Source organism: Eptesicus fuscus, chromosome 15, assembly GCF_027574615.1.
Source record: "Eptesicus fuscus isolate TK198812 chromosome 15, DD_ASM_mEF_20220401, whole genome shotgun sequence".
Lineage (NCBI taxonomy): Eukaryota > Metazoa > Chordata > Mammalia > Chiroptera > Vespertilionidae > Eptesicus > Eptesicus fuscus.
The window spans coordinates 73,089,585-73,102,774 of NC_072487.1; the positions used below are offsets into that span (position 1 = coordinate 73,089,585).

A 13,190-nucleotide genomic window follows, 5' to 3' on the forward strand; every position below is an offset into this window, starting at 1 on the left:
CAGGGCATGTCCTGGAACCAACCACAGATAATTATGCAGAGAAAACTTTTCTATAATATTCCTGCTTAATGTGAAAAGCAGTTTTGATTCTTGGTTACTCTTTCCTTGTTTTCTCATTGGAAAGGGCCAGTGTTCAGTAAAGAGGATACATTTGGTTGCAGCAGTAAACATGCTTTGTTAACTCTAGAATATTCTTAACTAATTTTTGCTTAGTAGAATTTAGTGGTTTTCAATGCCCCGCCTTCCTTTGAACCCCACACACTGTCCCTATTCCCCACCTTTCTCTGTGAGCTTCATTGCCCTCTTGGCCTCTGTGCTCTGCAAAGAGCCGTGGCAGCAGTGAAACCTCAGCCAGAAAGCTGGCCACTCCCCAGAGCTCTCGGCACGAAGCCCCTCTGTGTTCACAGAGGTGTCCTGCGAGTCAACTACACATGGGGAGATGACTTTTTTGGTCCCCCCAAAGGACTCAGGGGCTTGAGGATGTTGATTTATGTGAGAGGTCAAGCATGATTGATGTTCTGAACCAGAAGTACCAGGATGCTCTTTGGCATCTGTTGTCTCCACAAAAACATGTCCTTAACGTGCATTGCTTTATGGAACTTTGAAAGACATTTCTGTGTCATTTTTGTTAGTATTTGGGTAACCCTACCCTAGAAAATTAAACTTGTTACAGTTGTGTGAATATTGCTAAATTCTTCTTGTCTTAGGTCTGGCTGAGGATATGGCTCTCGTGGGTGGTACTGACTGTATGCATATCCCTTTGGCCACTTGTCCGTCCATCCATCCATCCATCCATCCATCCATCCATCCATGGCCTCCCCACATCTGGGATCCTTCTGAGTAGGAATCCTGTCTGACCCATCTCAGAATTCCCTGCAGCACTTGCCGAGAGATTCCTGTCATGGAGGTGCAATAACTAACTCCCTGGGGGATGACAAAAGTACTGACCTCTCAACACCACTGTGTGTCGGAGAGGTGGTGCTGAGAGTAGGGGACCCATTTGCCAGGTTGAGTGTCATTAAGGAACCTGAGACCTCACACAACCCTGGGCGATGCTTTCCCAGTTTCCCAACCTCTTGGAAATCCCATTAAAAGTGGTGGGTAGGGGTGACATGGGTGGCCCAGCATTTAACAACTTTTCTGGTGTGTGTGTGTGTGTCTTTGTATTTGACTCTACAGGTCAGCTTTTGGGTTGTACGAGAAATTCTAACAGCACAGACTTTAAAAATAAGGGCAGAAATCCTGAGCCATTTTGTGAAAATAGCCAAGGTAAGCTGTTTTTATTTTTATTTTTTAAATCCCCTTTCCTTTCTTTCTTTGTCTCAAAAATGTGTTTCCCTGCCCAGATGGCGTGGCTCAGTGGTTGAGCATCGACCTATGAACCAGAAGGTTAGGGTTCGATTTCCAGTCAGGACACATGCCCGGGTTTCAGGCTTGATCCCCAGTGTGGGGTATGCAGGAGGCAGCCGATCAATGATTCTCTCTCATCATTGATGTTTCTATCTGTCTCTTCCTCTCCCTTCCTCTCTGAAATCCATAAAAAAATATTTTAAAAAAATGTTTCCTCAATAATTTGGGAGCAGCTGTGCACTGGGTCTACCTGGGCAGGGTTCAGATAGGGGGCTGTGTTCTGACAGAGGCAGCTGGGAGACCGACCTGGATGCCCACTCAGCTCCCAGCCGCCTCCCCACCCCCCCACGTTGACAGCATGCTCCTCCACCCTGTGATTTTGGCAGCCAGCTATTCTCTTTGGCCTTTCATACTACCCCTGGGATCCATCCTCCTCCTCCTTCAGATTTAGCCGGGACGGGGTTGGTGAGTTTACTCAGCACTGATTTTGGTGATGCCATCACATCCTGTGGTTTTGTCCCCAGTCAGCAAAGCTCACCCACCCATCCTGAGCTAAGACCTGGGCCGGATGACCCTGTTGCTCCCACTCCCAACTCCTGCCTGACGGGTTCTGTCCTTGTCAGTAGCTGGGTACCGGCTCATGTCTGCATCCCACCTTTCCCCTCCTCTTGCCTCATCTCTTTCAGCCCCGCTCTGGTCCCAGGGGCCTTTCTGAACCACTCTCATCACTTACACAGACCTGCCACCTCCTCCCCACACACTTCCCGGCCTCCGGCTTGCCTGACCCGGCGGAACACTGTTCTGCCTGGTCCACTCCTTGCTTCGTGTGCGCCTGTCGTCTCGCCACCCCATCTTAGGCCAGCTAACCTTTACCGAGGCCCCTCAGCAGCCAGGCACCGCACCAGGAGCTTTAGGGAAATGATCGTAGTCGATATCACATGATTACTCTCCCATTCCCAGAGGACCAAGGGGAGGCTAGCGAGGTGAGTGTCCATGCCCAAGGCCCAGAGTCCGTGGAGCATGCCTTCTGGGGAGCTGCTCTCCTGCCCCCTCTCAAGGAAGGTTAAGGGCATCCATCCATCTATGAAGTATGTGTGTTAGGGGCACTGTTATGTCCTGTGCGTCTGAAGTACTTGGACCAGGCTGGGCTTCATGATACTTGCTGTTAGCGAGTTCGTGCTGGGCCTCGTGAGAAAGTGCGATAACGTTCCAGCCCACCTGGTGCTTTCCGTTTGGAAATGAGTTTATGGTCCCCACCCAAGGGACCTAAAGGGATCCCTTTTAACCTCCGCCGTCTTCCGATGGTGGACCGCCACGCTGCACGGTGCCTTGGGAATGTGCTTGTGCAGGCCCCTCCTCCTCTGGGCCTCGGTTTCCCATCCATACAAGGAAAGGGGTGGACTGGATCATCTTCCAGAGCAGCGGTCACCAACTGGTGGTCTGCAGACCACTGGTGGTCTGTGAGGTCCAAAAGATTGGCGACTGTTGTCCCAGAGCACCTTCAGCTCTAAAGAAATTCTGTGACATGTATAGTAATTCAGTTACATACGACGAAATTCTGTTCGCACAGAGAATCTGTTATTCCACAGCAGGAAACAATTAGAGAATGTTACAAGATGTATGAAGCGAAGTATGAACGGTGTGGTAAGGGAGAAATCTCCAAGTAGGATCAAAGCCATGAAGACTAGGCATGAGGGCTTTTCATTTATTTGTCCATTTCACTAGGCCCTACTGGGTGCTGAGCTAGGTACTGGGGACGTGATGGCAGGCATGATTTTGCCCCGGCCCTCAGGGAGCACAGTCCAGTGTGCTAAGGAGAGGCACAGACTGTTGGGGGTCAGACGGTGGGGTCCCCAGACTTGGGAACATGATCAGGAAAGACATAGTAGAGGCAGTAGCACCTGAGCTTGGAAGTACCCAAGATGAGTGACGGGGGAAATGGGGGGACAAGTCTTCCTGACAAAGAATAAGCAACCCACATCACTGTGAGTGCTGACCCTGGCGTCAGGCCCTGGTCTAGGCAGTTTCCATGCGCCGTCCCAGGTAGCAGAGGGGCTGTGACTTCCTTCCTCGTTTTAACTGTGAGGATGCCGAGGCTCAGGAGTAGTTCTCAAAGCGGTGACCTGTGCCAAGGACATACAAGGAGTGGTGCCTGGAGGGGGCGGGGGTGCGCTCCGGAGAGCCTGCTGCTAACCCAGGCTTCATGGACTCCCGAGAATGAGACTGGGACCCCAGTCCTGTTAGCAGGCTTCCCTCGCTTAAAACCAGGAACAGAGCCATTACATTTTTCTGCACTTACTCTTGACTGTGTCTCCTTCTGTTGTCCTCCATGGCAAGGAACTTGTCTGAGTCTGAATTGAATCCAAATGTTCTCACTAATTTGGGGTCTGGTTCAGAAGAGCATGGTCAAGTGGCTGGAAAGCCAGAGCTCTGTCCTGCTGACCGAGGGGGGTTATGCAGACTGATAGCGCCTTTCCTTAGCCCCCCATTCAGTGGCCAGGTGATCACCGAAGACCCACGCTGATGTTGTTGGCCAGCTGAGGTTTCAGTGCACAAAAGCCAAAAGCCTGCTGGGACTGTTCAGCTTTGTTAAAAAAAAAAAAAAGAAGAAGAAGAACATAAAGGGCATTATCAAACCTTCTCCTGAGCCACGTTTATGTCCAGCAGCCAGACTAGTCAGCTTATGAAATTTTGCAAATGTAGCTGCAAGCTCACCTTGTGGCAATTTGAAAGGAAAAGAGCATATGGTTTCTATGAACTTCCTAGAACTACATTTTCTACATGAGATATTTTTAAGTGCAATTGAATTTCATAAATATGACAACATTTGGTAACACTTGAGCGTGTTTTTGTTCTGTTGTTTATAGCAGCAAAATAATCTATTCCATATCTTTTCCTCCCCCCCAGAAACTCCTAGAACTCAACAACCTTCACTCTCTCATGTCTGTGGTGTCGGCATTACAAAGCGCACCCATCTTCAGGCTGACAAAGACCTGGGCTGTAAGTGAATCTTCCTGAGTCTGTTCCTTTGATTTTGGCTGTCACTTCAGCGCTGAAGCGCTTCATTCCTTCAGATCCAGAGGCTTTCCCTGCCTGTCCGCCCTGTGCCAACAACAGAGGACGACTGGGGGCTCAGGCACTGCTCCCTGGGCACCTTCAGTGGCCTCAGGAAGTTGGGAGGACACCGACGTGGATGAGTTTGGAGGCCCCATAGAGGGGACCTTCCCCTACCCTACCATGTCCAGTGTGACGGCCGGGTCAGCGGCACGACTCCTGCCCTCCGCTTGGCTGGTATTCGTCTCTGGCAGGCGCCAAACGGCGCTTGGCTAGGTCTCTGGGCTGATGGTTTGCAGCTGCTGTGGGTTGCTGGCCATATAGCTAGGAGTTTCTCTGGAGAAACCTGTGACCCTCCTGTAGGGAAAACTGCTTTTTTTCCTGAAGGCCATGGATAATTTCAGCCCAGAGGTGGAGTCTGATAGTTATATAATTGAGTCTGTAGGAAAGTTTTTCTGCTATAAAAATATCTCAGACCTCTTTATCCTCCTTAGCTTGGCACGGTGCCTGACACGGGGAAAGTAACAGCTATTTCCATAGCTCGTTAGCATTCACCTCCTGGCTGCCTGGTCCAGGGTCTCACAGCCACGCAGCCCAAGCCTTTCAAGACCTGTTTATGTCCCACGGAACTGAAGGAAACGCTATGGAATTGTCAGCTGTGCTTCTGCAACTCATTTCCGACCTTCTCCCTGCCAGCCTGTGGGGCTGGGTTCTGTTTCACATTTGGCTAGTTCCAGGGTTTTTAGGGATTATGTGTAGGTGATCAGATTTGAGCCTTGTTGCTTTAAAGTGCAATTTTCTATAGATCTAGCTCTTGCAAAGTCGGGCGAGGAATGTTAGCTTAGACTCAGAAACCTGGGTTTGTGTTCAGGCGCAGTGCAGAGCGTGACTCCTGGGGGACTCGTTTCCCATATCTACTCTGAGAGGTTGGCCTAGGTTAGCGGTTTTCCATCACTGCTTTTGGAGCCCCAGGGGTTCCTTGGAGCTGCCGGGGTGAGGGTGCCAGGGGCTGGGGGAGAAGAGGGAGGGTGCCAAGCAGCAAGTGGGGCACTATTTCTAGCAGAGCAGCTCTGTTTGTATCAGTTTTGTGTACCAGCTTCTGGGTGAATTCAGTAGAGCAATGGCTTTGGAGGTGGAAAGCAAGTTTGGAAGCCGCTGGTTTATGCAGTAGCTGCCAGCCCTGTGATTCCCGAACTCCATCTGAGCTTGAGGCTTTTTTCAAAAGTTGCTTGGAGAGTCTTTTTGAAGTGAATTTTCCATCATGTAGATGCTGTTATTGTTTCTTGGACTGCTGGGAGCTATGTGCGGACCCAGAGGAGTGAACGATGAATCTCACAGTGCATAGACCTTACCGTTGGCGGTATTGTGGCTCTCGGTTATAGTTGTGAGGGCTGTCGGGAGTCTCACAAGCCACCACTCACCCACCTGTCCTGCTAGTCCAAGGACAGTGGTGTGCACAGATCATTTGGGAAACAGAGAAGGCCAAACCCATCATCTTTTCCCTTCATCCTGATCACCCAGCCCAGAGGAACCGAGACTGTATTGTATCCCTGACACTCTCCATGCCTGTCCTTACACAGCATGCGGCACATCTGCTTTGTAGTTTTGTTCACAGGTCCGCCTCTTCTCTGACTGCCTGCCTTCATGATGAGACCTGATTTTCCCCTGTATCCCAGGTGCCTGGCTGAGTATGCACTTGTTGTTTGAATGGTATATGTTTATTGTGCTGAATTGAATTCTTCTCTTGCTCCTAATTTCTGATAATAAGATTAGCCATAGAAATATAGCCCTCCCCCACATGCCCCTTGATCTGGTGGTCCTGGTGAGACCTCTGGCCCAAGAGCAGGGAGAAGCAGGGGCACCAGGGCACTGCTGAAGTCTTTATAGTCTTCATTTATCAGGAAAGGAAACTGAGGTCCAAGAGGCACAGTGACCTGTCCAAGATCACAGAGCCAGCGGGTGCAGAACCTTGCCTTGCTGGGCCTCCTAGCCCATGTTCTTGGCCAGCGTGCCAGATGAGCTGGCAGTGACGGGACCTGGTGTTGGAACCAGGGTGAGCGCAGGGCCTGGAGAGACAGGCACTCTTGCTGTTGGGAAATGGGCCTGGAGAAAGGAGGCTGGTTCCCTGCCCTGGGGACAGGGCAGCCTGGCTCCCTGGCGTTGCTCTGAAACCCTGGGTATCTGGGAAACAGGCAGAAGTGAGCTACAGGTGTGGGAAGAGACCTGCCACCTGGTTGTACCAGGGGTGACCGCCAGTGAGGACCAGTTGGTCATTAGCTATAGAACAGGGTAACCTTTTGGCTGGCCCCTGATGGCTGCTGAGTGCCAACAGCTGAGTGAGCTGGAACAGGATCGAGATTGGAACCAGGCACAGGCCTGCACATAGTAGGTGCTTAATAAATGCTGACTAGATACAGAAACAGGGAGGGAATCACCTTGCTGGCCTGGAAAAATACAGACAGGGTCTGATTTATCCCAGTACTAGGGCCACTTTGGAATATTGGCTGCCTCAAAGCCATGAGACCTTAGAAGTTGTATCAGCCAATTCTGATTTCCTGAGTACACATTACCGTTTGTACTTATTCATTCTGCAAATCAAATATTTATTGAATGCCTCCTCCATGCCAGGCTCTAAGGCTCTGCTCAAGGCCCCTGTCTTCATGAGTTTTTTTTTTAATGTTATTCAGAGGAGACAGACATGTTATTGAGGGAGAATAAACACATGCCTAGTCTGCCTGGCACAAGAAGTGATCGATGTTTGTTGAATGCATGAAGTAATGAGCAAAGAACTGTCAGATGGGAACAAAATGATCAGAAGACTGAAACAGGAGGATGTAATAGAAACAACCGGGTGTTCAGGGAAGGCCTGCCTGACCCCTGAGTAACAAGAGGAGCCAGCGGTGCCAAGATGAGGGCACACGCATTTTAGGCAGAGGGCGCAGCCAGTGCAAAGGCCCACGCGGGGAGAAATGCAAAGGCCACTGGGCATCCAGAGATTGCTCAGGATGCCGTGGATGGGAAGTGGGACCAGTCAGGAAGGGCCAGAGCCCGGCAGAGGAGCTAGGTTGTGTTCTAAGTGTAGAAAAGGGTTTTAAACAGACCGACTTGATCTGGTTCACAGTTACTTTTGTTTTTTAATTACTGTTGCTACTGTGTGGAAAACAAATTGAGTGGGGGACTCTGGAAGGGGCCCACAGTGGGAATGGGGCTCCTTAGGAGGTTAGGGCAGAATCCAGGAGAGAGGCAATGCTGGCCTGGAGGAGGAAGGGGCAGTGGACATGGAGAACAGGAGACTGATAAGGGAGGCATTCTGAAGACAGGGTTGGCAAGACTTGTGATGGATGGGATGTTGGAGATGAGGAAAAGAAAGGAATGAAGGATGCTTCCTAGGTTTTGCACTTGAGCAACTGGGAAAATGGTGAAACTTGGTCCCAAGAGGAGACTGACTTATTCATGAGTGACCTGGGGGTATGGGATTCCTGGAGAATGGGTGAGTCACTCCTTATAGTAATTAGGATCACGTGCTATGCATCACACACACGCACATGCACGCACGCACATGCACACACACACACACACACACACACACACACACACACACACACACACAGCTTCTTCTGTGCATGTTCCTATTATGATTCACTCTTTCCTACTAAATTGATCCAGAGCTTTTTACTCATCTGCAGCAGCGAAGTGAAAACTGAGGTTTCTGGCTGGTAGGACATCTCAGTTGATGGGCCAGGAGGCCTGGTCTGCAGGGTGGTGACCTGGAAAGGGAATTTCTGGGAACGGGGCTCTCACTCCCAGACATCTGGGGGCACAGGGTCATGGAGCTGCAGTTCTGGGAATGGCTACTTTGCAAATATCCTAAGAAGGCAGATGTGTTTGTATTTCAGATTTTAGGGTCTTTCATCCAGGAAGTTTCCCAGGAGCCCCCACTCTGATGTTGAGAAGGTGGTGACAGGCATGGGCTGCCTGTTCCAGGCTTTCCCAAGCCTTAGGAGGTGAGATGGTGAGGGGTGAGGAGATGGAAGGCAGAGGAGACCAACCCTTGCACTCTCCAGGTGCTCCTTTCCCAGACATTCTTCAGTGGCCCTGCCCCTGTCAGGGATTCTGCTGACTTCGCCACCCTAATCTCTCTTGACATCGTCGCAACATTGGACACTGTTCATCACCCTCTTCTTGAAAAACCTCTTCCCTTGGCTTGGTTCCCTTCCTGCCCTTCTGGCAGCGGGCTCCTCCCCGCCTGCTTTTGTTCCTCCCTCCCGCTAGATGTAAGTGCTCTGGAGGCTCTGACCCCAGTTCCCACCCTCCCCAATCCATTTCCCATCCCTTGGGGATGTCACTGGCTTGGAGAGCTTCAGCCATCACCTCTGTGCCCCAGCGGTGGCTGCCTCCTCCCTCTCCCCAGCCTCTCCCTGGAGCCCTGGGCCCGGGTTCCCACGCCTGCCCCACAGAGCCCTCTGCTCACATGTTCCTTTGACAGCTCACAACTTGGCATGTCTGAAATCCAACTTTGGTTTCCAGGAAGTGACGGTGGGTGCCAGAAGCCTCTCTTAGCAGACTGTTTTGGACTTCGAGGCAATATGGCAGACTGAGCTGATAAGGAATAAGTTTCAGCCTCCCAATTGCCTGCTCCAAACACACAACACACGCTGGAAAAAATACAACCAAAATAAAAACCAGGAAGCAATGCTGAGCCAGAGCTAAGGAAGGGAAGTCATTATGTGCTAGAAATAAAGATGCTCTCAGACTCGGCACAGTTAGCAGTTATGTGAAATGGCCAAGGCCCTTGCAGGGGGTTTGGGGTCTAATGCCTGCACAGGGAGGAGAGGCCAGACTGCAGCCCCCCTGGAATTCAGCTCCCATAGGAATCAGAGAGCCATCCGTGTCACCTGTCAGAGAATATCTTTTCATCTGGGAAGTCCCCACGGGAGCATGAAAGGAAAAAGTCACCTTGGAGAAGCTTTCATGCTGGCCTGTATGTCAGGTGTCTACGGGCCCTGAGGACACGTGACCTGAATCCCTGAATTGTCTGGGGACCCCAGGTCAAGAAATGAGGGGCTATGTGGACTCTTTGAGCATACATCTTGGCTCAGCCTTACACCTACCTCTATGGTAAAGATTAAATGAGTAAATATATGGAAAAACAACACAACATGTTTAGAATGACACCTGACACATAGTAAGGGCCCTTGGCAAACTTCTCTTCAGGGACCAATCTCAACGTCCTGGCTCTACTCTTGGGGTCGCCGTGAGTGGAATTTTTTAAAAATGAGCAATTTTTATTGGAAACACCTAATTGTCATACAAGATTATACATTCTGTGCATATGTATGCATGTGAATGTATGTTTGTGTGTATATGTGGGTGTACATGTAAACTGTTACAGGATATTTTTTTAAAGGTAAAATCAGCACTTATACAAATACAAAACGAATACTCGTCTAAGATTTAACTCATTAATTAGTGAGAGAACTAGTAAGGTATTACAACTGTATCAAGGAGAACCCAGAGTGCTTATAGTCAGGTAAGGAATGTTGAAATACTTTTTTAAATGGACACAAAACTGTTAGTATTCCCAGGGTGATAACAGGCATTCCATGACACAGTTTGCCTTTCTGTGGACAGGAGTTTCTTGCAGTGGAACATTTTCTGCAAGTTAACTTTTATCTGTACAGAGTTTAAATAGCCTTAGTCAAAGACACATACAGATAGATGACCGGGATGCCTACTAAATGTCAAAGCCGCAATTTTTCTTATTTATGGCAATCTCCATTGCATGTAATATTTTACATTAGATATATGACTTTGTGGCTTATTTTTCAGAAACTGATAATTTGTATCTAAAGAGGTGAAAATTGCCTTTTAAAAATGCCCTAGTTTCATCCCTTATTTATTCCACACTCAGTCTGTGGAATCCATTGGTCCATAGATTAGCCACAGCACTAAAAATTCTTTCCATACCAACAGTAGACACTGGAATTAAAGTAGGATTTTGAGCCAGTTTTACATATTTGAAGCAGCAGGCTCTTTGTTGAAAAACATTTCCACGTATCAAGAAATATTCTCTCAAGGCAATGGGACAAGATACCAAAGTCCTCATAAAGAGGATTTGGAGGGACTTTTATTTTTCCCTCCATGGAGACAGTTTCCAGATTTGAACTATTTACCAGAAGAGGGGGGTTTTCATTATTAGTCAAATACAAGTGCCACATACAGGCTCTCAGAGTCTGGTAGAGGAAATTTCCAAAAGCAACACTTCTTCAGGTATTTGATCAAGGTTTGTGGTCTTCCTGGCTTTTGACCCCTGTGGTTTATGAGTCCCTGTAGTCCCTTGCAGCTGACACTTAACACCATGAAATTTATTTAAAATTAATATGCAAGAGTTGATTTTTACCTTGTAATTTTAGTTCACTTTGCATATGTGGTTATAGCCTCTTTCTCAATTCTGATGTTCTCTATTTCTGCTTTTTGCCTTATTTGTAGAGGTTTTACCTGTCCTATTGATATTTTATATAAATTAGTTCTTGGGTTTAGCTATCATTTCCATAGGTTTGGTATTTAGTTTTTTGTTTTTTAACATGCCAATTTCTGATTTTATCTATTAATCAATTTCTTACCCCCCCTTTCTAGTTTCTTGAATTGAATGTTTAGTTGATTTATATTCTTAGTTGTTTAATTATAAAAGTTTAAAACGATGTGTTTTCTCTCAGTATAATTTTGGCCTCTTCCCATAGTTTAACATAGAGTGTTTTCATTATTTGTGTTTTTTAAATAGTCCATAATCGTGGCTTTCCCCCTTTTATTTCCCCCCAAGAATTATTGGAGTGTTTTTTAAGGAATTGGATTTTTAAGTTATCATTGTTAGTTTTCTCCTTTTATTCAACAAACACTCAGGCAGCATTTCCTCTGTGTTGGGAACCATAGCAGCTGCAGGAACAGTAGAGGGAATACAGCCTGCACAGCCCCTGCCTCATGGGCTGGGTCGTCAGTCCAGTGAGATACAGGTGGAGCCACGCAATTAATCACAATCACAATGAATATTATGGAAGAACATCTCAGGGTGCCCCACGACTGCTAAACTTGACTACAAGTGAGTGGCCTGTTGTACTTAGTGAACATCCCCTCAAGCTTATTTCCTTACCTCTTTTCCTGAACGTGAATGCTTTTAGTATCTCTGACTCAGGTAGGCGAATAATTTATTTTCTTGCACATATACCTAATGGTTTCTTCCTGGGGCTTCCTATAAATTCTAAAATCTAAAGGACCCTCAATTCATATGGGGTTTTAAGTTTATGGCTGTACTTGTAATAAAACGTTAAAACATGTATAAGTAAATGCTGTTATTTTTTGAATGAACAAACTATATTTAAAAAATTAAATCTTAAAATAATTTTTTGGCATAATACATGCACATTAATTTTAAAAACCACTAAGTAGTGAAAGGCTTAGTGAAACAATGAGCACCCATCTCTCCATACTCCGTTCATTCCCCAGAGGCAAGCACTTAGCCGTTAGCTGGTTCTGCTGATGGTTTCCACCACATTCCCACCAGTGTGCTTTTGCTGTAGTTTCTGGATCCATTTACTTCTGACAGTATTGGGTGACTTCTTTGTATGATAGATGCTGGTTTAGTTTTCCTCATCTTCCCTCATTCTTCACACTCAGGTTACGACAGTTAAATCACTTGTTAAGTGAGTATTTTGTATTTTAATTATTAGGGATGTGTAAATAGGGTTTTCTGTAATCAAGTAGTAAACTATTAAGGACATGTCCTTTCTGGAATACTTCTTTGTTTCCCTAGAATTCTAACTCCCTTTAAAAAAAAACTCTTACCCTAGCTTCCTTCTATCTACCAGATATTACACACACACACACACACACACACACACACAACTCTTGAACAATGCAGGTTTGAATTGGACAGGCCATATATATGCAGATTTTTAAAAATTGACCCACCCGGTTCAATTGACCTGCGAAGTTCAAGCCTGCATTGTCCAAGGGTCAACTGTGTATGTATATATAATATTCTATATATAATACATTATATTATAATATTATAGATTTTAATATTACATTTTAAATATTATATAAGATTTTAATAGATATTTAAAAATTTTATTTTATTTTTATGATATATAATAAATATATCTTTTTCCAACAAATGTGTGGTCCTATCAGGTTTTTATGGCACCTTCTCTTTCTCTGGACACATCTCCCAGATGTGGACCAGTCGTTCTTAAGGCCTGCTGTTCATCTGTCATCCCAGCAAATCCCTTTACTGCTCCTGGATTGGACCCACTGTTTCCTATATCCCATGTCTTCCTACTAGTTGGTTTATTCCTTTATTTTGCTAGGAAGTTCTTAAGTAGGTTTCAAATACATGATTGGGAAATAGATGTTATGAGCTTTTCCATGTCTTCTATCATCCTATGCATTATTATTCAGAAGTCTGATGCGACCCTGACTTTCATTGTGGGCACAGGATGGAGCAGATGAGTGAAGCTAACCAGATCCAGCCCTTCTGAATGTGTGTGGGTGTGAATGTGAGTGTGGGGGGTGGGAAGTGGTGGAGAGTATGTGTATAGAGGCAAGGTCCACAGGGGGAGGTGTGCACTGGAGAAACTCGGCTTTCAATTTAGGAAGCATGCAAATGTGACTGCCTTGGTCGTCCCAATCTACCAGAGAACCCCAGTTATTGACTCGAGAAATCTGCAGAGCGATTTTCAGGGACATCCTCTAAGGCTCTAAGCTCATATTGGCCTGGTCATATCCATGTC

At 46.9% G+C, this 13,190-nt stretch overlaps 1 protein-coding gene across 4 annotated transcripts in view; it reads left to right on the forward strand.

Moving 5' to 3' along the window:
• The window catches only part of RALGPS1 (Ral GEF with PH domain and SH3 binding motif 1), a 222,463-nt gene that overhangs the window by 89,158 nt on the left and 120,115 nt on the right, over window positions 1–13,190 (forward strand). For all 4 annotated transcript variants that reach the window (XM_054727689.1, XM_054727690.1, XM_054727691.1 and 1 more), the window contains 2 exons: window positions 1,180–1,269; window positions 4,258–4,350. In XM_054727689.1, coding sequence (XP_054583664.1) covers window positions 1,180–1,269; window positions 4,258–4,350 — 183 coding nt within the window. The remainder of the gene's footprint in view (window positions 1–1,179; window positions 1,270–4,257; window positions 4,351–13,190) is intronic.